Source organism: Rhodnius prolixus, unplaced genomic scaffold (genome assembly GCF_049639745.1).
Source record: "Rhodnius prolixus isolate KJV_2025 unplaced genomic scaffold, Rpr scaffold_2, whole genome shotgun sequence".
Lineage (NCBI taxonomy): Eukaryota > Metazoa > Arthropoda > Insecta > Hemiptera > Reduviidae > Rhodnius > Rhodnius prolixus.
In genome coordinates, this window is record NW_027411592.1 from 48453238 (window position 1) to 48479789 (window position 26552).

Consider the following 26552-nt stretch of genomic DNA (forward strand, 5'->3'; position numbering starts at 1 on the left):
AAACCCGGGATCTCTGCGTAGGAATCCAATATGCTAACCGCATAGCTAATCCCTTCCTTTTTAAAATATTATTATTTGTTATATTTGTTGAAAGAAAAAGTCGTATCTCCGAGGAGTTTAAAAAGAAGTTATAATTTAAAGAACGATTCTAATTGTTTTCTCAAGTAAAATCGGCCAGACATCAAGTCAACTTCCTCTTCTAGACATATACGTAAACTCGAGATTCTCAGTGACCTTAGAGATCTAGACTACCTTAAATAGTTGTGGTTAAAAGTCGCTTCAAATTCGGCTAGTGAAACTGAAAACGAGTGGAATGCTATATGTTGCAATTGAACTTAAAATTTTATTAAACTGTCGTGACTGATTGGTTGCATTGTAAGAATATGATATTATAAACGTTTGTAAATTAGTTAAAATCTTGGAAAGTATTGAAATACGTCAACTGATTCAGGCTATGACGCCGAAATTAAAATTGTTATTATTTTCACTAATTAGTACGTTTGTATGTATGGAAACACTAAAAGTGCAATTAATATTGTCATAATTTTTGACCAGTGTTGAAAGTGAAGAAATGTGGAGTGCTTTGCTAACGCAAGAAGGAAGACGCTCTTAATTCTTTTTTGAATCTACAGTTTTCTCGTTTTCAGCCCTAGTAGTGTAGATCTTGTTTAGTGGAGACAGTCTTCAGATAATTGGGGTTGAGTGTGTTTAGATGCTCCATTAGCAGCAGTGTATGATGCTGAGAAGTACCCTTTATCAGTCAACACTATAGCGCCTCGCTTAACAGCGATTAACGCAGTCAAAGCTAGATCCCACTTGCTTTCAATTCTATTTTACTTATATTTTTTTTAGTGCCTTATTACAGCTGTTGTTCTTATTGCCTCGTATTCCAAAACGCCAAACATATGTAAACTAAATCAAATATAAATTTTTATTAATTAAGGCATCCGGCAACTTTAAAGATAAAAAAATAATAATGAGCTAATAGAATTTTGGGGGAAAAATTTTAATTGAAATTTGTCCCATTGATAAAATTTACTAAATAATCATTTTTAATCGTATATAATTTTGTTTTCAGCTAGAAAATTTTAAAAGAAAAAATGTTCACCGTATAGTTTATTTTAATTTCCTTTGTTCCATTTAAAATATATCCGTTTTTCATTTGTTATTTGTTATTTAATACTTTGTTTGCTTTTTTGTTTTGTTATTGTAGAATTGGAAGAGGCGCCTGCCGATTTAAATCGACGTGTACTCTTTAAGAAGCCTGCAAAGAAATTGGGAGATACTGAAAAGAAAGAAGTCAGTAGTAATAAAAGATCCTTAGAGAAACAAAACGGACCTAAACGGAAACATAATAAACTGGTTTTATCTTTTGACGAAGAAGACGAAGATAATTGTAAGAGTTTTCCTCTTTTATTTATTATTTATTTTTATTTTTTTTGATTATAATTTAGTGGTGCACCATCATTTTGTATTCATTGTAGCCTAAGGGATTGATTGGCAAGTTTAAGGGGTATTTAAATGGCTAGTAGGTTTCTTTGATTGTTCAGCCTTTTCACAGCACTTCTTATGGTGAACTTTGGCCCAGTATTCAGCCATGCTCTTTTTTTTACGAGGTCCCCAGGGGTTTTTTCTTTTCTATCTACTTCGTTTCATTGTTTGGCGACATTATCTCAATTCAGGGCCGAAGACATGCATGTCACAACCTTATTGATTGTTACGCCGACAATCCACGGTAGCCCAGTTTCTTACTCCTTTAGCGGAACTCTTTTTGGACGCTTAGTTTCTCTCATATCGCAACTATCCAATGTGTAATTGATTGAAATGAAACTGATGAAGGGCTAAGGATTTTGTTAAAAGTTGCGAGATTTTCTTTTGAGGACGGTTCCTTTCTCTTTAACAGTTCCTGTTTACGTAACCAAAAGAAGACATCCTGGAATTTTGAACTTTACAGGATTATTAGACCCCATTATCTTCGTATTCCTTTAAATACTACCATTTATTCCATTATTTTCTATTAAATTTAAAATAACTCCTACGATAAAAGTTAGGTCCATTAAGTTGAACTCCATCTTCTTATTACACTTTTTTAAAATTATTAAGAAGCAGCTTCAACTTATTTCTGGTAATTGTGGACATCATTCTACTAATAAAATTCGTTTATTTAAAATATTGTCCTCGGCTAATTTGCCAGTTAATTAAAATCATTACTTTTCCGGACGGATTCACCTAGCGTGCAATATAATTAGACAGATATTAATAACAGTATAGCCTACTTCTATGGCTCTCTCTTCGAATTCACAGCGAAACTTTCTATCGCTATTCTAGTTTTTTTAAAATTTTTTTTTTGTACTTTTCAAGTCATGCGTTATTTTTTCCTTTAACTTTTCTCTGAGCCTTCTCTCCTTAATTTCTTTCTCTCAAACAAACTCATTTAGAATTTGATGATCAGCTGAGAAGAAATTTCAGAATGTCCTTCTGTTTTCCTAAGGACCTGTTTCTATCTCCTGCTTTCTCTTAACTTCGCATAAAAATCGTACTATTTTTCGACGTTTACGATGTTTCTACTATTTTAAATTTTTTATTTTTACTAATTCATACCCTTTTTGAACTTTTGTTTTTGAAATTTAGTACTTACTACAGAAAAATATTCGTGCAACCAGTAAATTTGCTGATTGCAACAGACATGAGAGTGGGAATTAACAGGAATACTGGTTCCAGCGATTTTCATTATACTTGCGGTACAATTTCATCTTAATGCCTATCACTTTTATTTGTAAACTTTACTAGAGAATCTTGAAATTAGCTAGCAGCTTCTCAGTGTGTCACAACTTTTAAAGTGACATTTCTCTAAATGTGCCACTTTGAAATAAGGTGTAGTTTCCATCGTCTTAAGCGTATTTAGGTAAATGTTGATAGCATTGCTATTTAAAATTTTTTGAAAAAGCCAGGGTTTGCTCATTTTCAGCAACTTTTTTTTTCTAAAAATCTATCAGATCTGGGTCGTTACAAAAATATTGCAGTTATAAAGAGAGGATTTGCCCTATATTTTGAAAGAAAATTTGGGAATTTTATCTTTTATAGAAAAAGAGAAAAAAAAAAATTGTCAAAGTTGGGTGTGTTTTTCAACGTTACGCTTTTTCGTGCAGTTTCTGGCGATCAACCCTTATATAACTGTCCTACCTGACAGTTTTAATTTGAAGGTAGCCGGAAGTAAGAGGTTATAGAAAGGTTTCTTACTTTATTGTACTTTCTATTTTTATTTTTTGTATCGATATTTATCAAAACTATATTAATTGGTCCTTATATTAAATAAATACTTTTTTTTTTCTTTTAAATATTTCACACATAACGCCAATCTCCCCTAGGATGGTTACTGCGTAAGCTTGCCAACGTGGCGAACTAACGGCTTCCATCACTGGATGGTCGTCGTTCACTCTACTCATACCTCTTGGTGCACATGCAAGTGCACGTGTTGTAAGTGCATAGTAAGTGTATACTTGTATGTGTATTTGCGCTATGTCCTTATCTCTCATCTCTTTTGCTTGTTGTACATGGATTGCAGTTTCAAAATAAATAAACTAATTAAAGAGAAATAAAAAATATATTCTTCACAATTATTTCCACGTGATTTGGAGGAAATATTTTTTTGATTGGAACATTGATGTTTTTATGGTTATTTGCGCCTTGGCAATAGATATCATTTCAAAAATTTTAAAGGTTTTTTTATTTGTCCTTATATGCTTGATCGTTCTCGTCCTTTTGCTGTTGGCTATAAGACAACTACGCTCACTTGTGGGCATAGAGGACCCAGTTTTTTTTAATTACTTCCTTGAAATGCACATCCTAGATGCGATAATTTCAAAATATGAATTCTAATTTGGATGTTGACGAAGTTACGATAGATAAGGGAGTTAGTGTTACTACCATTTGCTATTCCCACTTATCATTTATGTCGGTCCTAACTGATTAATAGACAACACGAAGAGTATGTATAAAAATTATTAGATTGGAAGATACAATTAAAATTTTTTAATTATTAGATAAAAAGAAAGTCATATTATTTACACCAGATTTTTTTTTTGAATTTAAAAATAATACAAGAGACAGACAGTATGTGGCAACTCTCTGGGTTCACTTTAGTAGCACACCAAGTTCATCTTCCCCCACCAAACTACCAACTGCATCGTGATAATTATCGATATTATTGTCTAAGAATCGATATATATACTTTGTTTAACAGGTCAAAGGCACAGCTATAAAATCGATTATTACCTAAGAAACTTTATAAATGATACACAAATATATTTCTATAAATAAAAATAACTTTGGACCATAATTTTCATGCACTAGATTGTTGTAGATGTTTTGTGTTGTTATTGAAAGGCTTTTTCATTCTATTTCTGGCTCCTAGTTTTTTTCTAATATTTTTCTTTCATGAGTGAATTTATAAAAAATTGTAATTGGATATGTTAGTCATTCATGAATTATTATTAGAATGTTTAACAGTTTAGTTCAAAAAATATAAATAATGGTGAATTGGTAAACATTAAAATAAAAAATTTTGAACACTCACTCGGTATTTTTGTATCAAATTGCTGATTTTACTTTTCGTCAAACTAAGAAATTTCTGGAACAAATTTTATTGCTTAATGACGTTTATGTACAGTTTGTAAAAACACATTGTTAAACGTTTATTGGAAGAATAATTAGCAAGAAAAGTGCGGTTTAGATAAGTCCTTAGGGAGCCCTTATTTAAGGTTCTCATTCCTTCTGATCTGCCAATTCTTATTGTTAATTTGAGGTCCTTAAAATACGAAAATATTCTTAAAAATTTATCTTACATTTGAGAATAATGGTTAATTTTGGTTTTTCTGGTTAGATAGTTGAAAATCCAATATCACTCTCAATACGATTTTCTCTTCCCCTCTCGCTAGATATAGAGCATTGTAATTTCAAAGAGGGGGTTTAAATCTAACAACCAATTTAGGGGTAATGGACAATGGCGAGACTAGCAAACCCACTTTACTATAATTTTCTATTAAGTAAAAACCAAAACCTAGACCTGAAATCAAACCTAATACCGCAATACTTATTAAGCTTTGCTAGCCTTACCTCTAAACTGTTCCACTATTCTGGCGGTTAAATTTATGGGGCCTATTTGGAGAAACTACGATAATAGGCTCCCTCGCATTAAATTGAAGTAAATAGCAATGCTTTGGCTCCCTTAGGAAGTCGTATGTTCTTCTGTTGTAATTTTTTTTTTTTCTTTCTTTCAATGATTTTAAATAAATAGGTATCTCGTACAACTTGGAGCGATGAATCCTGGATAGTAAAATGGTCAAAATCAAATCCGCAGCAATATTTTTGACTATTTTTAGGTATATAAATATTCTAATTTTTCAATTTGTTTTTTTAAATTGCTGCATTTTTTTAAAATATATTTTTGCCGAACTTTTAATCCAAGGACTATGCCATCTTCAAGCTTATTGACAATATTCTTCATCTTTCTTGTTTAGTTTTACACTTAATCAATATATCCTCCCATAATTTATAAATTCTGTAATCAATTTACAGAATTTCCTGATAAAGGGCATCAACATTACCCAAAACTTTACTGTATTGATAAAAAAAAAAAAATGTTTATGATAAAGACATTCTTTGGCCATTGCCGAACGATCTATCCTCGTCTAATTTAAGGCCAAAAACATTTATGAATTGCAATCCTGAAACCCCTTTTTACTTCTAAAGTTCCTTCGCCCAGATTTTCCAAATAAGTCGTTTATTAATTATTTAAATCAAAGATTAATAAACTTTCGTCATAACTACTTTAAAGCAACAAACCATATTATTAATATTATCTACCAGGTTAACTTAATTTCTCTTATTCATGAACATTTTATTTATTTTGTAACCTTCAAGTGCTTGAAACACTTTGAAGAGTGAATTCCTAAAAAATCGTATTTAACTCGATATTTGTTGTTTTACAGTTAGTATTCGATTGTTATTCTTTTATCTTATTGTACTTCATATCCTTTTTGTGTGTTATCGTAAGGGGCTGTTAGGGATGCCCTTTGTGGTTCAAACAAAGTAGATTTAGTAAAAGGCAAAAAGAGATCTGAACTTCTGGATTTATTTCTTGTTGACCAATGTAATTTGTTTTTCATATTAGGTCCGCTCTAGATCTTGGTTAGAGGCTTGTCTTGTTACTTTCTAGATCATTTCCTAGTTCTCAAAAACTTGTACCTTTTAAACCATAAAGCTGTTTCAATCTTTCTAGTGTTTCTTAACACATCTAATTACAAAAAAAAATCAAATTGGAAATTTTTGACTTTGGTCTTGCTTTTTTTTTAAAATTGGCGCGCGAGGACTATGTGGCACAACGAAAGTGGATAAAAAGGAGAGGAAGAGACTACTTAGTGGGGGGTATAAATTAGGTGGGGGGACCGAGGATGGAAAACGAAAGAAGAGGAATAAGAAAATAGGCATCTGGGCGCATGCGCGAAGAACCAAAGGAACATAACATAATAGGCGATCGGACTGAACCATTTTCTGGGTACGAAGGGGTGTTTGGGTGGCAAATGGGCACCGCCCAGACCCAGTTTATTGTTAGAGTAGAGCCACTTAAATTAAAAAATAAATAAATAAAATAAAATAAAGTAAATAAAACATCGTTAAATAAAGTAAAAAAATTGCTTGATAAATTCGACACTTTGGATTTTTTTTTTTTTTTTTTTTAATCACGTGTCAATCACTCAATGGCTCCTAAATTTTTGTTACTTGTACACACAATATATGTATATATGTGAGTAAACCCTTTCAGTTGATAATCCCGTCACTTCTGCTTTGAAGAATGACCGTGAAAACGGGGTCATTGTCATTTGTACTTGCCATTCATTTAATCTTGACCAGAATTTTGATTAAAACCATATAGGATGCAAATTTTATCTTATGCATATTTGTATAAAATTATACTTTTTTTTTTTTTTTCACTGCATTGCCGTTACCATGGGGACAAATTGTAGCAACACCTTATTGATTAAGTTTCGGAACATTATAGGAAAAAGCAGATCTGTTATTTGTTTATTTTTTTAGAAAATTTGATATCACCTTAACTTTTATTATTTTCAATGAATTTTCTCAAGTTTCAATGAACTTAATTTACTCGCTAATATGTATAATTTGATAGATTTTATTTTCTAATTCTCCTCATGTTCATTTTTGAGTTTTTAATCTCTAGAAGTATGTTATTTTTCTTGCGTCATTATATTACTTTTCGATATTACGTCATTGTTGCTAGTCATATCTTAGACGCCATTTTGAGGTAGTTACATTGTTTGTTGTGGCGACGCATCTTATACGTACTTTCTCTCAAAAATGCGTTTTTTTCTAATGACATAAAATGATAAGAAATATTTGGATTTGTTAATTAGAGTTTTTCTAAAAAAAAACGGTTTAAAATATTTATAAAATTTAGCGTGTTTATACTTAAAATCTCTCCTAGCAGAATCACGTTTATCTCTCTCTGCTTCTTGTCCTTCGTTCCCCCAGATCCCTTCATACTCATCCTAGTGCAATTTCTGGTGGCGGGAGTTCTACCACAAGTCACAATTTCCTTAATATTAAACGCGTTTGCCATATTATATATTTTTTCATAGTTTAATTTAATGCCATAATATTTAATTCTAAGTAAATAAATTTAAAAAAAAGTTCAATATTTAAAAAAAAATATATAAAAAAATTATTTCGTTGAATCTTTACTTTCAGTGTTGAAACGACGCGCCCTCTACCGGCTTTAGTGTAACTACAAAATGGCACTGTGCGTACACTCGTATTGTCCGTGTTAGGTTTTCTAAGTTTTATTGTTACTTTGTGATAACTTTTTATTTAAAATTGTGTTCGTTAATAACAATTACGCTTACTGATATATGTGCCCGATCAATATGTGTCACAATTTGAACATTAAATGAAAAATTCATGTTTAGTGTTAACATAGCCTTTAACTGCATATAGGTTATTACCAACTAGTCATTTTAGTGTAATCGTAGACCCAAAAAGAAATATCTTATTTATTTGTTAAATGTGTAAGATGTGAGATAGGTTTAATTAAAGCGATTAAGCTTCAAAAGGTATGTTTAAAAATCCTAAATTTGGTACTATGTAAACTGGGGCTTTTCTGGTAGGCCTATTAAGAAGTAGGACAGCCATTTTGAATTTTTCCTTTAATAATTTTTGAGAATAAATGTGCTCTATTACTTGGACAAACAAAATTTGAGTGCTCACATGAGTTATGAAACTTAACATGCATTTTATTACTTATCTTGCCAAGGATCCCAAACATGAATCAAAAGATTTCTCTTTTCGGACTTAGGTTTCTTTCTGTATCCTATATATTTGGTTCTTAGAAATATTGGTACGATCCATCTTAGATCTTACTGATTTTTCAAAAATAACCTTTCAAGTTTTAGAGATAAATCATATTTTTCGAGTTTAACTTAGCTTAATTTGATCTATGCTTATTTCTTCTAATGTACTGAATTTGTTGTAGCATAACTATAAAATAACATGGAATCTGTTGAGGAATGTCGAGAACGGGATGTTTCAGCCAAGCAGATGCCACAGGATCCCTCTAAAGATGGTAAGAATTTTGAACAAAACATTTGTAATGTTATTATTATACTTCTAATTTCTTCCAATAATGTATTTATGAATTTTACAGAAGTTGTCAAAGTGTTAAATGGAGATGTTAATGGTTCTTATGAAGAATTTGGATCATCTGATGAACAAATAGAAAATGTGTCAGACTGTCACACTAATGGGGAAATCCCATCTTCATTGAAAGTGCCTTCACATGAGAATGGAGTTGAAAAAGTAACTTTTGACCACAGTGTACAGGATCAAGATGAACTAATGGAAACAGAAGATGCAGAAGAAGAAAATTCTAGTACTACGGAAGAAGCTGTAAGTGCTAATGATGAAGTTTCCAGTGCCGTGGATGAAGCTTCTAACTTAGTTAAAGAAACTTCTAGTGACGAACAAGAAGTTTCTAGTGCCGCGCAAGTAGGAAAAGAACCTGTAATTGAAAAAATGTGTACAGAAGTAGATAGTGAGCTTGTTAGGTCTGAAAGTGAACTTAATGAAAAAGTTGATAATGGACCTAGTGAATTGGTAGTATCATCTACCCATAATAAACCAACCAGTAGTTCTTCTGAAAATACTGAAACCAAGAGAGAGTTGTCAGTTAATATAGGAGGGATTAGTGTAAATACACCCTATAGTAAAGAATTGGAAGATTTGACAAAAATAAGTGCTCGTGGATCACTTGAAATAACAATAGTAAAGAAACCTATAGAGTCTAATGATAAGTCTAAAGAAAATTCAAAGGCAGACGAAGACAAGAATAAAGATGTAGATGTGGTGACTATTACTGGTGGACCCAGCAATAAAGAACCATTAGATTTAAAAACGCCCGATAAAAAACGTGAAAGAGATGAAGACGATGATGATGATTCAGTAGTAGAAATAACTCCTGAAAAATCATCAAAGAAGAAAAAGGTTCAACCCATCACCAACATAACACCTCGTCGAAGTTCTAGAAATTTAAATAAAACTAAATCCTATGCAGACAAAGACGTTTATATTGAAGAACTGGATAAAAAATCTGATGATGATGTTGAAGAAATTATTCCAACCGACCCATTGGCTGACGATAGGAAAAAGATCCCTAAGAAGACAACTATTGTTGTTAACGATACAAAGAAGTTGGTAGAAATTGCATCCGGAAGTAAACAAGCTCGTGGCAGCAAAAAAGAGCCAACACTAGTAATTATTGATACAAACTCAATTCTTTCTGGAAAGGGTGCTGTACCAGTATCGCAACATACTTCATTACCTCAAATGAGTGTAACAGCTTCAAGCAGAGGTGGCTTTTCTATGCTACCTGTAGGGACTAGCAGTTTTCAGCCAAAAGGAGTGAAGCCATCACTTGTGTCTACGCAACATCAGGCAGCAGCTTTGGCTGCTCAACAGCAACAAGCTCAACCTAAACCGATTATATTGCCATCTTTGACAGATGATATGTATGTTGTGGAAGCACCTTCTTTTATTGTCCCATATGTATATGAAAAACCTCCTGTCACTTCTCTAAAGGAATTCGTGACAGACATGGAAAAAGTTATTAAAGAACAAGAAAAAGAAGAGAAAAAAAAGAAAAAGGAGAAAGAAGCACAAGAAAAAAGTGCGCAAGAAACCAGTAAAACTGTTAATGAAGACGAAAAAGAGGATAGAGATCAAGAAATGGATAAAAAAGACAGTGATGTAGCAGCTGAGAAGAAAGAAGCTAGTGAAACGATCGAGGATAAGCCTCTTAAAGAAGCAGAAGAAGCAGAGAGTGAAGAAAAGAATTCAAATGAAGAAAAAACTAGAAGTGAAGGTAAAAGTGATACTGAAACTGATGATGAGGGTAAGGATAGTGATTCTTCGAGTAAAAAGGATAGTGATAGTATTGAAATAGTGGCTGATGGAAAGAAAAAGAGTGAATCATATTTTGAAAATGCTTTAGGCAAATTTTTTATGCAGATAGGTGTAAATTTAGTGCAGGAACATGTTCAAACTGATCTATTAAGAAATCAGAAGCGTAAACGTGATAGAGATGGCAAGAATTGCCCTCCTGATGTTCATATGGCTATCACTTCTTTGTTGAGGACTTTAGAATTTAGTAAAGAAACTAACAAACATTACAAACTTGAAATGCAAAAATGTAAATTATGTAATTTCAAAACTGAATCTGAATTAGTAATGGCACATCACTTGGAAACACCTCATATGAGAAACTACGTTTACCGTTGCAACTTTTGTACGTTAGAAGTGAGAAGCCCTCATGATATTTTATTTCACATGGAAGCAGAACATAATGTTAGAGGAAGACTAGAACGAGCCCCTGCATTCCATCAATGTCCAAATTGTCCCTTTGAAGATAACCAAAAAGGAAAATTAAGCCGTCATCTTCTTTCCTGTGCTAAAAAATACAAGCCCGAAAGGAATCAAGTGAGTTAAATTTTATTTTGTTCTTTCTTTATTAAAAGTATCATAGGTTTTTAAATTAAGAATTTAGATTTTCATGGCTTGAATTAATTGACTTTACATCTCACAAAAGAGACAATAATAGTGTTATCAAACAGCTAGACAGGACATTTGGGACTGTAGCATAATTCAATCTCTCTCTATTTTATTGGTTAGACAGATTGCCCCAATCCAATAATGATCTTAATCCTTTGTTACGGACTGATCTTTTTGTGTTAATATTCAGTTAAAATGTAATCTTAGTGCGAGGGGGGACCAATACCGGCCAGGAGTGGCAACTTTTGGTCGTGTAGGAATAATAAGTGTTAAGCTATGGTTAACAGCTAATGCCAAAAAAAATGTAATTTTGTCAAAAATGAATTTGAATTAGTATTACCTTGTTTTTTTTTTTCTTTTTACAGGAACCTCCACTTGATTGGGAACCACCAGCAAAGATTCCTAGAGTACGAGGAGCCCGTTCAGCTCTCACAGGGGGTTCCCTCTACCAACCAACTCTAGCTCCAAGAGGGGCTGTGCCGATGGGTAGGCTTGCCACTCCATCGGGACAGTCACTCCTGGCTCCTAGGGGTAGGGGGAGACCGCCAATTTATATTAATAGAGCTGGCCTACCTGCGGAAGGAAGGTCTTCCCCTCATCACAATAAGGCTCTCGCCCAAATGAGGCCAGGTAGACTTTACTTTTCTTATTTTAGAGGAATTTAGTTTTTTGTTTTTTTTTAATTTTTTTTTTTTATACCAGGGAACTTGTCACAATTTTCCTTTTTCAATTTTCAGCTAACTTTGTAGTCAGATATAGTTCAAAATTATTAAAATTCAAATAGTCTTGAACTGTTTCTTTCAGTGTTGTTTTGATAACTTGTCGTTTATGAAATATTTGTTGGAAAGACTTTGTTTTCATTCCCCTTTAGTACACTCTGGAAATTCTGTCCATTTTGTTTAATTTACTTCTAATTATTTGGGGAAGCAACATTCAGAAATATTTTTCTAGGCAGTTCTATATTAGAGAATCGAAGAATATGTTTTTATCTTTTTGTAAATATAACTTCCCATTATAGAAGACAATTGAAATCGTATGTCCATGGCCTTCATTTAGATTGTGACCCCGTAACTACCAATAGTATCTTTGAGACAAAGACCACTGTTTACTACCAAAGGCGTTAATAACAGAAATTAGTTAGTTGTTGTTGTCTCTAAAAGTGTACAAGTATATATCAAATTTTGCTTTTCTTTGAAACCATTGGGTGACAAATGGCGAGTCGATTGATGATTAAAATATCTGGGAAGGGAGTTTGTGAAGAGGTTAGATGGAGCACCAGTAAGTTATTACCTGGTTACCAGAAACTTCTTTTCCCATACGACTTCTTAGAAGTGACTGGTTCTATTAGGATCTGAGGTAGATATCTTTAGAACATCAGGGGGAAGCAACAAGCTTAGAGTGTTGGGAATAGATGGCATCACGATCTCGTTGAAATCATGGCTTCCTGGAGAGTCTGTGCAGTTTGGGGCATTCCCAGCCTAGAATCCTCTTGGAGGAAGCTCTCTTCAGAATGTTTAAGGAGTAAGTTTGCACTAGGAACTACCATTTGGTTCCCTCCTTTCCTCGATGTTCCCGAAATAGTATGTTCGCATGGACTAACACAGAACTGAAAATGTAGCTGGTACTACCTAGTAAATCAATATCTTGTACTGTCTTCATAATTTTTTTTGGTCATTGAAATATACTCCTACTTCCAAGCTTTCTTTGAAGCATTAAAATGAGCTTCTACTGATAAAAATGGTGATTCCGTTTAACTACTCTGTACGCAAAGATCAGAGTATTAAATTTGGAGTACTCAACTTCAGATGTTGAAATCTTAAAAATGGCTTGACTTCAGAATGGAATCGTTAATTTTTCGCTTATCCCGATTACTTCCCTAAGTTTCTCGTGTGCCCTTCCTATTAAAATTGTTGATCGTTAAATAATCTATGTGGTAGCTTTAGTTTCATCCTACATCACTAACAAAACATCTTGTACAGTCGTTTCTTTATCGCCTTATCCTGGAGTTGTTACCAAAACCAGGCCAGGATTCTTACTTAGAAGGCATTCGGAGGGAATATTTCAGGTTATAAATTCAACTTTTTTTTTTTTTACTTTTTCTTGTTCTTGACTATCAAATCAATGTTAAAATTCACCCGAATTCTATTTTCAGTTCTTCCTGAAGTCCTTATTCATCAGCAACAACAACAAAATTAAAAAACAGATCATTATGTATATAATAATTTTGTAGATTTTTATATCCACGGTACTGGAAATAATATTTTCCATGTTAAGCCATCTTTTTTTCAATAGGTACATTCGCTTTCAAAAAATTTCCAGCTGTAATCGTATACATTAATTTCTTTTTATTAGTTAAGCCAAGGATATTCATCATTAATGTAATTATTAATAATAGTCCTGCTAAAATTATTGTTTCACGTGGTTTATTGAAATTACCAAAAATAAATAAAATAGCTTTTGTTCCCTTATAAAAAAATTAGATGTTAAAATGTTGTTTTCAATTTCTCTTTGAATTTTGGCCGTTCACATTTATCCCCTATCTCAAATTTCTTTCCTCAAACTTTATTTTTTTAAAAAAAAAAAAAAATCCTACACAAAACTAAAATTTTGTATGTTTTGTAAAATAGGTAATAGTAGTGGTGATCCAAGAGATGTAAGAGGAAGTATTCTACTGCAATATCCATACCAAGAAACCTTACGGGGTATGTTCTTGGTCATAATAATAGACATACCTGCTTTTGTGTTTTAATTCTTTTTCAAAAAATAAAAAAACAATTGGATAACCACTCTCACAAAATACGATCACTTTTTTTGGGGATTAACAATATATTTTAATATAAGGGAACAAAACCCAAATGCTATTGAATGTGGTATTCATAATCCAATACTAACAGCTAATTTAGAATTCAGTTTATTTTTTGCATGATTAACTGCTAATTTTTTAAGTTGCCTCTTCTATTTACAAAACAAATAAAAGCACGAAGATTGTCCTTATAAAAGCAGGCTCCTTGCAGCAAGTTTATTTGTAACAATTATTTTTTTTAGCATGCTAATAGTGGAATGGCTTGGATAATTAAGAAGTATTTTAAAAGATTGTGAATAATAATTTGTCAATTCCAAAAGATTTAAGCCAGCTTTATAAAATATTTCGCTCTAAAAAACATGCCTTGTTTAAGACTAGATAATATCCTGTAAAATAAAATTGAGGTATCATCCGTTTGATGATTTACCTCTTTTTCTTGTTTTTATTTAATTACTTTAGCTAGCAAAAAAACACATTTATTGTGTTGTATGGAAAGTTTAAAAATTTGACTAAGGATTCAGGACTTGCGAGTTATTTTAGGTGTCACATGCCACCTATCAGTTATCATCGACTGACTATCAAGATGTCCATTTAACCAGGAATTGCAAAGCTGCTTTTTTATTTTGGTTCGATTCTCTTTTTTTGTCCTCAGCTTTTATTTAGAAAAATAAGTTTGTTATCTACCTTCTTCATGGCACTTAAAGCATTTCTTTATTTTACTTTTTACTGATTTTATACTTTTTTATTTTATTTTATTAGCATTCAAGTTATAATTTATTTGTATTGTGCGATTAATCTTTGGTTAGGAAAAGGATGAGAGATTGGCTGAAGTTTCAGAAAACCAAATCAATGGCAATTTCGAAAATCTATTGAGATGGGAGACAGCTGATAATTTGTAATTAAGTACCCTATGTTGAAATAATGTTAACGGATTCTTTTATTTGCAGTGGGTTTCTCTTATTTTCCTTTAAAATAAATTTAAGAGATTACTTTTTTAAAAAATTACCTCGACCTGATATAATATTTAATCGAATCTTTCCATTGCCTTTCTTGCAGCTTCTGTAAAATATATATCCCAAAGCTTTTTTTATTTTTACGAAGGAACTTAATTGCTGCTGCTAGGTCTCTGTGAAGTATTTAGACAATAAAAGTCTCAGTTTTCTGCCCTTATTTTATTCCAGAATTATTTCAGGGGCTTGTATTAGCTATAGATGCTGATACTTTCTTATCTTGATAGCCTTACTAAATGTGCTTTCCAGAAGACCATTACTTTATTTTTAATAAATTTGTTTTTACTCCGTGCAATTGAGTACATCAGCAGTCGATGCGCCACAAAAAAAATTAATAAATACAAAATCATTCATTTTCTGGTGACCCAAGAGTTTATAGTATTAGAGCATCTTGTCATGTGTCGCTCACAAATTTTTAGTTCCTGTATTTTTTCATTTAATCCTTTCATTCTGCATTTACAGTTCGCATCGCACAGTCATTATTCCATCCAAGAAAGGAGATTACCCAAGGTTATTTGTAATAGGCACGTATTGATTGCTGTTGCTCGAGATTACGCTTAGAAAGAGCAACAGTAGTGATATTTAAGTGATGGCTTAATTAATATGAAAGTATTTTAATTTTTTAGGAAACTAATATCTTCTATATAATATTTCAGTACACTAGAATGACAAATGTCATTCTAGGATCCTAAGAAATAAAAATTTTGAAAAATGAAATTCATTTTTTTTGGCTTTTTTTATTTTTATTGGTGCCTTCCTAATTTGGGAGGAGTGATTTCCTTTTCTCTTTTAAGATATAGATTTTGTGTGTAACTAATAAACGAAAATTATGATTGCAGGAATGGTGTTTAGGCCATCAGGATCAAATGCTCAACCTCAAGTACTTCTACCTACCCCATACCAAATGGGCAATAGTTTGTACCCGGTAAGTGAATTTTATATTTTTACTATCTTTCTGCATTAAAGAAACTTTTTGGGGATTACGGCAATTTTTCTAACTTAAATTTTGGGTGTATTTTTTTTTATTAATTTTAGTATTTTAGAAAAAAAACATCCTCCTACGACTGATTCCCAGTCTTTTTATTGTCGAGGTTTTCTATACAGCCATTTTAAATAGATCTGCAGTATTTCCCTAGTGTCCATTGAGACCCTGCTGCAGTCCTGGTGTTGAAACAATTCACCCTGGTGTTCGAGAAAAAGAGGGAGCCGTTAGTAAGGGATAGGGTATATTGTTTTCTATCACTTAAAGTGCTGTAGCTCTCGAAGAAACGCGAGGGCTCTCCACGTGCCCCACGCCCTCAATGCCTCACAGATTAAAAAATCTTCCCTAAATCATAAAGTTCTTGAGCGAAGTTTTGGAAGGGAAGGGAGCCGAAGTCAGGTATAATCTTTCTAGTGTCCTATACAATACTGATACTTAAGCAAAATCCTTCCCAGATATTCCAATATCGGCCATAAACTAACAGGTTGGGAATGTTCTAAAGATGATACAAACCCTTCCTGCCCTGGTAAGCATCCAGACTAGTTTTCTGGGAGTAATTTCAGGGATCGGCGAGCAACAGACTAATATAACTACTCCCTGGCGCTAGTTACATCCTCCAATCTCTCATTTAGGGCATATTCTATCCTAAAACCTGGTGTCCACTCTGGGAAATCTCAGGAAAAGAGGAGAACCGGCAGATTGGAATGACGGATTTCTTACAAGTTTTAATGACCCACCTGCCAAGAGAAGGGGTATCTCCACTATTCTTCATTTCTAAAGGGGTCTAAGGGAGTCCAATGCCCTCTTATGCCCACATTAATTAAAACAACGCTACTTAACTCCGATGGGCGCCCAGTTTGTAGGTACTCACTCGGACGCTCCATTTTCGAGAAAGTCTTCCTTGTGCCATCCATCCTTCGCATATCGCCGTGTATTTAGACGAAAAAGGAAAAGAGTAACAGCACTCTAGAATATCTAGCTCCCTTGCGCTGTACGTTCCATATCCTTACGCCAAATATCTTCAAATATTGTTCCAGTAACTCCCCTTACCCACTTCTCAGCATAGTAATAATGAGTTATAACGCTAAAGGTTACCTCAATCCTGGTTATGAACAAGGCTTCATATTGTCTCCGTTGACCGTTGGAACGGGAGTTGTCCGAGTCACTACTAATCATAAAATATTTATTCTAATGACAATCTGAACTCATGTTTCAATAATGATAATCCCCTCCACTAAAATTGAGGTTTTTTTTTTTATAAATCATATAACAACCATCAACTGGAAAAACTCCCAAGTTGCTTAACATCATACTTGACGGTGTTACTGCACTGTAATCACTGCGGATACAATAATTCAAAAAGCACATTTGCTTGCTACAAAGCTTGGCTCATTAGTTTGCAATATGATTGATTTTGCGAAATAAATTGCTAAACTTACTTTCCTACCATCTGGTTCATTGAAGCAAGGAATCAATTACCAATTCCAACTTACCTGCATATCTAAGATTTGATAATGCTTTCACCGTACAGGTAAATTTGCGAAACATTTGTTCCAAGACTGTATAATTACTTTGATTGTATTAATATAGATTATGAATAATGTCCAAGATTTTTTAATTGAGGCTACAAAACATTCATATTTCATTTCCTTAAAAAAAAAAAGAGAGATTAAATTTGAATTGTAGTTCCAAATGTGGTGCTGCTTATTGACGGCGTTTTATATTTGAAAATTATGAATTTTTTTTTTAAATGAAATCATTTTATATATTTGTTTGTTTTAAGATGTAAAAATATTTTTTACTGTGCAAATTTCAAGTGCAATTAAGACAAAAATATTTTATTTTGCAGAAAGGACCGAGTGCCGCTGCGGTGGCGGCCAATGCGACAGCTAAGTTACTACAACAGCCAAGCATATCTATTACTCCATTGCCACGTCAACCTACTGCACCTCCTGTGCAACAGCCGTCCCCACAGTCACACCTTGCTAAACCTGGAAGACCTCCTGGTTCAGCCAAGACCACTTTCGTTATCTGTGAAATTTGCGATGGGTACATAAAGGTAAAAAAAAAAAAATTAATTTAAATTTATTAATTACAAGATACAGAAGTGTCAGTTTGTTTTTTGTATTATTTTTACCCTGATTGGTGTTAAAAATTAAAGCTTACCAACCATTTTTCAAAGTAAAACTACACAAACTCACCTTTGTGCCATAAATCCAGTTCCTCGTTTAGTATCAAGAAGATTCTTTGAAGAATTTTTAAAGGCAAAGATACAGTTCATCCTGCATTTACATCATTTTAATAAAGAAATTTATTTCTCATCAAATGATGAGCCATTAATCGGAGTAGGTGGTAGTCAGCTTGTCTGGGACATAACTAATTGGGGAAGTAGTTCAAACTCAAACTTATTAATTTTTAAGAAATCTCATTACATTTGGTAGCCATGAATTAACGCTGCAGAAGATCTTTTCTGTTGTCCATAGATGTTTCGGCCGATGAATTATTGTTCCCGCTTTTTGTGATGAATAGAGTGACAGCTCGCCCTTCGAGATCCAACACGAAAGGGTGTTCTAAGTACTGCATAAAACGCGAAAGACTTTTTAGACACTACTATTAATTACTAGGTTTATCACTTAGGCTCTCCTACCGAATAAGGGAAATAATCCAGCAACAAGTAATACAAAAAATAACTTTCTCTCAAAGTTCCATTAAGTCGTTTGAAGAGGCAGAAGAAATGAGTGCACTAAATTAGAAGATAGACTAGAAAGCGTAGTGTAAGATAATGTAATAACGCCGTTATTCTGAGATATAGTACTATATTCTTGGAAGGGGATTATATTACATACATTTAATACTAGATACACATTAATTCAGAGGAAACGATCAACCTTAGACAACCCACATTTTAAAGTCACACTTTGGAACTGTTATATCTAACAATAACGTTATTTCTAGTAAAAAAAAGAAAAGAAAAAGAGATTTAACAAAATTCATAGATTTTTATAAAATGAATTAAATCAAACGTCTGAAAGCTTTGAGACTGATAAATTACAATTTATTGATGATTGCTGTCTGTTTTTCCTAACAGAGGATAAATAATATCGCGACTGCTTTTTAGAGCGTACATAAAAACACACAACATAGAGGCGCTGATTCGTCCATCTTTCAAATCTTGGTCGCATTTTACTTTGAATTGGGTTGTGAGCTAGAATTTGCCCAAGGGGTTGCAGAATTTAACCATTTAACTTTACACATAACTATCCCTGCTGGTGTTAATTGTCTTATGATTGTGTAATTATAAAACTGAAAAATGTACGGTTTTGTGGTTCTTGGAAGATTCAGTAAGTGGTATCTAATTTAATCAACAAATGTTATACGATTTAAATATTTAATTTTAAATTTGATAGAAGATTAAATTCTCTTAGTCAATTGTTCATCTCTGAAATATTTTACCAAAATAAGATTAATCAAAGTTTGCTAGGCGCCTACGTCCTTGACATTGAAGTTAGTAGTTGGTATTTGAAAATTTGCATGGAAAAATAGGTCACTATCTCTCATTCACACACGCAAATAATAAAGAATGCTCTATCCATCAAATTACATCCGAAAAAAAATATTAATTTTTAACTTACTTCTTTAATTTTGTAATCAGGATTTGGAGCAGCTGCGCAATCACATGCAGTGGATACACAAGGTCAAAATCCATCCTAAAATGATCTATAATAGGCCTCCGTTGAACTGTCAGAAGTGCCAGTTTAGGTTTTTCACTGATCAAGGATTAGAGCGACACTTACTTGGTAGCCATGGGCTGGTAACTTCTAGTATGCAAGAAGCTGCCAATAAAGGCAAAGATGGTGGACGATGCCCAGTTTGTGGAAGGGTAAGCATTGCAGTTATAATAATAATAATTGTTTTATTTTTAATTAATTTATACATAATATTATAACCAGTAAATCATATGTACCCAAAGCATGGACAGCAGTCCATCTGCTTGACCAATTCGAATTCTATTTAAAAATTTACAATTTACAATGCATTGCGATTATATAAATATATATTATAAATGAATTGATTAAAAAAAAAAAATCATTCACAATTCTTTTACTTTAATAAATTCAGGAGTTGTAATTATGTTCTTGCTTGTGAACAGGTATACCAGTGGAAGCTTTTGAATCATGTTGCTCGGGATCACAATATGTCTCTAAAGCCAGCACATCTCTCGTATAAATGTACAGTTTGTACTGCAACGTTTGGCATGTACAAACAGTTTGAAAATCACGTATACTCAGCCCATAGTGTGGTAGCTAAGAGGGTCATGGACAAGAAACCTTCCTCAGCATCACAGCCTTCTACTAGCGGAACCTCTCAGGTATTAATAACTTTTTAATTTATTATTTTTGTAGAGTTTTTAAGTTATTGGAAATATTTGATTTAAAAAAATAATCAAGAATCAGCCCCTACCCATCTTAGTTATTACAATAGTTTAGCCCATCGCAAGTATTATTTAACTAAAAATTAGTTTTCTACTTTAATCTAATAAATTCCTAGAAAGCTTTCATTTGACACATTGTGTTTCTGATCAAGTGATAATTCGGTACGGGTGTACCGTCATGTCTAATTTCGCTCAGTTGCACAATGTCGAAATTATTATATTTTTTAATTGTCTTTGTGAAAAATATGAGTTCATCAAAGTGGAATTGATTATTACATATGTTACTTAGAATTGTGGTTAGTTTTTACAAAAAAGTGCTAACTTTACCAAGCTTACATAAAATATATCTATTCTTAGTCGTTAATTTGAAGTTTTATGTGTGTTATTTGTTGGTTTGTTCCTTGTCAAAAGGATAAAGGCATTTATTTTAAGTTTAAATAATATCCGTAAAATAATTTTCTCAACCTTTATGATTTCTAAGCATCGTGTAATTTAAAATCGATTGTGATTATTATACTCTCCATGGTTGCGTCATTAACATTTTACTAAAAGCCCAAAATGTCTATAAAAGTAAAAAACACTCAGATAATTGACTTCCTTCTACTTTTCATCTGTATTTGGAATTTCATGTTTTGCTGCAAATGTGTTGTTAGCTGTAGATTGTAGACGAGGTTGATGTCGATGAATTCAGACAGCCACGATAATAAAATTTATAAGTTGCTATTAATTTATAAATATGAACAGAAATTTAGATTTGTTTAAGAAGTCTGAAGGGCTAAATAGAAAAAAAAAAGTATTACCATTAACACTTAAGAAAAAACGCAAATTAATCTTAAATTAACTAACTTGGGAACTAATATTCCAAAACAATTTGCGAATATGAGTGATGAGTAGAATAAGTCGTGAAAAGTGAAAGAATGAATCCTGAGTTCATGAACGCACGTTGTAAACTCAGCTGCTTAGACAGTTTCTATTTGCTGAGCGTACTTGGCTTTAATCATCTTTTAAATCTTGACCACTTTTTCTAACTTTTGAATTTCATAATTCTGTGTTACTGTATTAATTATCCTTTGTGGAAGAACCCAAAGTTACTTCGAAAAGTCCCATTAAACATGACCTTGTATTTTCCGAAAGAATGTGTAATAATTCAGGCAAATGTCTGACATCATAGCTGCTTTCTTTTGTAAAAATCCATCTTACTATATGTACATATACATCTAAAGTAAATTTTATATTGCCTTTATCCTTTTGATGTGGATTTCTAAATTACATTTAAATAAATAAATAAAATAAATTAAGTTCATGCAGAGAGTGCTTAAACTGGCCCAAGAGAGCCTTTAGTAACAAATACTGACAGTAATACTCTGCAATGGACATAAAAATTGCTGTTAAGGGCAAATTGATTACATCTTTCTTTTTTTTATCAATCGATTTAGATGTTTACTGGTTTTGTATATGATCAAAATTTTGATTAGAAATCATTATTTGTAGCAAGCACTGGGTATATTTAATCGTAGAGGTAATCGTATTGTGAAGTTAATATGTGTATTTTTTTTTTTTAATACAATTTTTTTAGTTTTTTATAGAAATTATTAACATAAGTGATAAATTTTTCTTTTAAATTTCAGAGTGATTCCTTGCTAAAACCGTTGAAAATAAACGACGAAATTACGATAATACCTCAGCCTTCAGCGAGAACTAAAACGAAATCTCAAACTATACCATCTAAGTCTAGCAAAGTAAGTAATTACAGAGCCACTAATCCATATTATTAAATAAAATCGTAAGATTAAGATTATATAAAACATAGTGTTAGTAAACATTTAACGAATTTTATTTTCCAGATGTAAATATGCTAGTGGTAAATTCTCGTGAAAATATCCCTGTTTATAATAATTAAAACCAATGAAGGTAAATCAGAAACAAAATATGACATTACTTATATATTGAATAAGTTAAATTCACTTATTTGTACATATATCGCTAAGTAAGTGTTAAATAATTAATATATTATTTTAGTTCTTAACAATTTTTAAGTTATGTGGTGTAATTATATATTTTTTATATTAATATATGTACATGAAAAAGAAAAAAAAATCATTATTACAGCAAAAAAAAAAATTATTTCTTACCCTTAAAAAAAAAAAAACCTCATTGTACAATAGACAGGATTGTAATTTATAACTGAACATTCGGTCTATATATTATTTTTATAGAAAAACAAAGGAATAAACATAGTTCTCTTGTAGATATGAAAAATGTATGTACTATATTCAATAGAAAAATTTCTTATACATTTCTCCTCTATGGGTAAATGGTAGCTATTTGTATTATTTCATAGATAAACAATTTAAAAAAAGAAAACATAAAAAAAAAAAAAAAAAACGAGTTAGTTAATATTTTTGCTTTTGCACTTGCACTTGTAAAGTTGAGGCTAAAATTAAAGTTTGATTCTCAGTAATCAAAATTTTACCTAAAGCAACTTTAATACACAAAAAAAAAAAATATTTAAAAAAAAACTGCTACATACTTACAGGTGTGTACGTTCATTTTGGATCGTCTTGTATATAGTATAAATATATTTGAATTATTTGTACAATCCGTTCTCAAGTGCAGGGGCAAAATCATATACGAATCGGCCCCCCCCGGATAGGCATAACGAACACTTTCTCAAATTCGATATGCTTGTGGCACTTTTATGAACCTCCCATGTGAATAATTTTTATAGTTATTTTTAATTAAGAAAAAAAATAAAGTGCGATAATTCCAGTGATAGTAATAAACTTTTAAATAAAAGTTCATTTAAAAAAAAAGTGTTTTTGTAGAGAGCTTTTCGAACCTTCAATCGGCCTTTACTTTGTGTAATTTTTTTTTTTTTTTTGTTTATATAAATATATGTAGTTCAAAGACAAATTAATTATTTCAAGTGCAATGTTTTAGTTGTGCGTAAAGTACATTTCTCCTATTTATGTAATTTGATTCTCACACTGGGAAAGCCTTTTTTTTCTTACTTTTCTTTTTTATTTTTATTTCTTCTTAATGGGAGGTTTGTGATTTGTTTGATAAAAAAAATAAATAAATAAAAAATAAAAAAAATAGTCCAATAAAGCATATAATATTTTAAACAGTTTTGAACTAAATTTTATACCTATCCAATACCCCTTAAATCCATAACATTCTATCAAAAACTGTTTTTTTTTTTGTTTTTTTTAGAATACATCACACACTTGTAGCTTTTTTAGCAGGAAGGAGCATGAGTTAATAAGTTTTGCTTTGAACGTGCTCCTCTAGACTCGCAAGAATGTTTGACTTAATCTGATCTTGCCTTAATTTTCTGTCAATTATGTAGACAGACTCTAGGTGAAAATCCGCGCATCTCTACGGAATATTTTTTTTTAATTATTATTTATTTTTTTTATTATTATGACTCGTTTGTGTGGATTAATGATTGGAATGCCATTCTATTTTAAAACAATTTATAACTTTCCATAAACCAATGCTGGAATACACTTGAGTACGTCTCAAACAGCAGTTCAAACGAGTCAAATTACAAATAACGTCAAAGGAAATTGTCATTTCGCCTATTGAACCAACCACCAATCATGGCTGTTAGTCTAGTCTATTTACTCAGGCTAATAACTAGCCAAGCGTCGACTTTCAATTTCTCAGATTAAGTGATCAGGACGTTACTTGAGAACACCAGATTCGGTTTTTTGTTTGGTTAGAGAGTGACTAGGCTGTAGATGAAATTACCGTAGTACGCGACGTACAACAAACTAAGCGCCACGCCTCATATTTATGCCACCAATTTTCAAACTGTCCCTGCACACCTTATGGAGAACTACAGACGTATGAATTCAAAGTGGTAGGCTCACAAGAGAGGCAATGATTAATCGCGCTTCATTGTCTTACTGTTTAATCGCTATAGTTGCAGGCAAGTGCCGGATTATCAAACATTCATAAGAACAGCAAAAGGGTGGGTGTTCATGCTATGGGTATTTCTTTTGAAAAATGTATTTTTCAATTTCACCGTCAGACATAATTTTCAAAAACCTTACCGTACCTTGCATAACTTATAACCTGAGGTCCTATTTCAATTTTGTAGTTCTTAAGGTTTCGGAGATTTCGTGATGTTTAGTAATGGTATTTCGCTTTTACATACTTAAATGTACTTTTTTTTAGACCTTGTATTTTTTATTTTTTTTAACGTTTTGACTTTAGTGCTTTGGAAGATTTGTATATTAAATTTACGTTTATAGGTTTACGTTAAAAACACAAAAAGATCTTGAGTCGTGTTTTGCATACTTCCTCTAGAATTACAAAAATAAAAAAAATATTGATGAAAAAATAACTACTACTTTTAATTAATTTTGCTAATTTTTACTGGAACAACTCTACGAATAATCAACTTCTTAGAGTTACTTTTAATTAACATTACTTCTTAAAATACTTAAAAAATAATGAATCGTTGAAGATTTCCTTTAGTTGACCAGAAATATCTTGTGAACCGAAACCTTTATATAAGGGTGTTACTTAAAGTTATGGATGTGGTATACTCATCAGCACCTAATTGAGTGAACAGTGTATAGTAGAAATAATAGGCCAGTCATCAAACTTGAATTGGGTTTTATGCCTTATTCATAAGATAGGATCAGCAAACATCTCTATAAGATGTTCTATAGAGGGGCGTCAAAGGACCATTCACTTCTTGTCGTCACTTAATAGGACCATCGTGCACTTCAACACATTTCTCTTAATAATTCACTAACAAAGCGGCGACCTTTATGGATTCTGAAGATGTTTTATGACATAAGTTGTTTAAAATCAATAATTGTATATTACGTAACGCAACTATTAAATTTAGCAATATAAATTTTATACACTCATTTTATCTAAAAAAAAATGGACTATCTCGCACAGTCGGCAGGCACTTTCGTGTCTGTCTTCTATACTTACGTTTCAATGAAAAGTATTCTTTACGGTGAAAGTTGTTTTCTCTACTTCATTTAAACCTACTTGATTGCAATAGTCGTCTTCTTTCATGATACTGTTCTTCTCTACTCTAACTTTCTATGATGAAGTTCATGATGATTGACGTTATAGCTAAGTGTCTCATTTGGAAGTGGTGTGCTCATCAGCACCTACTTGAGTGAACAGTATTGTAGGAATAATGAGCCGGTTGTCCAACTTGAATTGGGTTTTATGCCTTTTTCACAAGATAGGATCAGAAACATATCTTTAAGGTGTTCAATAGTGGGGCGTCAATGCAAGCTGTGAAGATAGAAAAGAAACGGTTTCTTTACCCTGTCTGCATTACAATCACTGGAAAGAGAGAAAGGCCATAAAAACTATGGTGGATAAATCCCCATTTTTAATTTTATTCGAGTGATATTCACTTGAAGTTACTGGCAGTTCAAAAAGATTATTTGACCTTCAAATGTTAGTTTAATTGCAGAATAGTTTTTGATCATACCATTCTGATAAATCTTAAGCTTAAATCTCTACGATTCTAAGTCAATATTTATTTTCTGTAATGGTTTATAATGGGTTTCTGTTATCTAAAATATTAATGATTTTCTTCCAAATTCAGTTTTGTCTAAAAAAAAAATCCTAATTTACAATTATCATTTACTTTTTGGCAATTTTATTGAATTCATACATTTCTTTTTTCAGGTCTGGCCGATCAAGAAAAATCGTAAATAATGTAAAACATAGAAACGCCAAAAATTTTAACCTGTACCATATCTGCGAATAATCTTGTTTTATTTAGTATCTTTTTGAATTTAGATAAAACAAATTTAATACTTTGTATTTTTTACATTTCATTAAACGTTCTTCAGAAAGACATGTTGAACACAACGTTAACCACAACTATTTACTCTTTTTTGAAACAAAAAATATTTTATTTATACTATGAAGTTGAGAGGCGCTAGAAAAAAAATAAAACTATTAAATAAATCTTCAATGTTCTACATTTTTGAAGCACTTAATTGGAATTGAACAAAAAACAATCTTTGTTGCTATTAATTTGCAATTAAATAACCAATTTTCTGCTATCATTGAAGAACACTTTTCTTTTAACGTGCGGTCACTTGAAACATACTGCCACATGCAACTTCATCACTAATCTTTCAAATTTGGTAGTTTTAATTTAATTTAATTTAGTTTCAAGGTCAGTTTTAGAGGTGTTCAATCTATGTTCCTCAG

The 26552-nt window shown here is 31.9% G+C and overlaps 1 protein-coding gene across 9 annotated transcripts; it reads left to right on the forward strand.

Annotated features, from left to right (window-relative positions):
- Positions 1-1254: 1254 nt before the first annotated feature.
- On the forward strand, positions 1255-26190 carry MEP-1 (zinc finger protein MEP-1). 9 transcript variants are annotated; one of them, XR_012455723.1, is made up of 12 exons: positions 1255-1396; positions 8549-8638; positions 8720-11046; positions 11484-11748; positions 13746-13820; positions 15771-15856; positions 17763-17972; positions 19566-19793; positions 20064-20282; positions 21974-22084; positions 22190-22256; positions 26019-26190. XR_012455723.1 is itself a non-coding variant. In XM_074119632.1 (11 exons), exons 2-11 carry the CDS (start codon positions 8566-8568, stop codon positions 22193-22195), a joined length of 3600 nt encoding a protein of 1199 aa, XP_073975733.1. In that variant the 5' UTR covers positions 1255-1396; positions 8549-8565; the 3' UTR covers positions 22196-23470. The 9 variants fall into 9 exon arrangements, 5 of the variants coding, with proteins under 5 accessions (XP_073975733.1, XP_073975731.1, XP_073975735.1 ...); XR_012455724.1 differs by lacking the exon at positions 26019-26190 and adding an exon at positions 21837-21864 and having other exon boundaries at positions 22190-23470; XR_012455721.1 differs by having other exon boundaries at positions 21974-22332.
- Positions 26191-26552: the final 362 nt, after the last annotated feature.

Coding starts and splice junctions, on each gene's coding strand:
- MEP-1 (XM_074119630.1), top strand. CDS start 8,566: ATGGAATCTGTTGAGGAATGTCGAGAACGGGATGTTTCAGCCAAGCAG. Junction 8,639..8,719: donor ACAGGATCCCTCTAAAGATG/GTAAGAATTTTG, acceptor TGAATTTTACAG/AAGTTGTCAAAGTGTTAAAT. Junction 19,794..20,063: donor GATGCCCAGTTTGTGGAAGG/GTAAGCATTGCA, acceptor GCTTGTGAACAG/GTATACCAGTGGAAGCTTTT.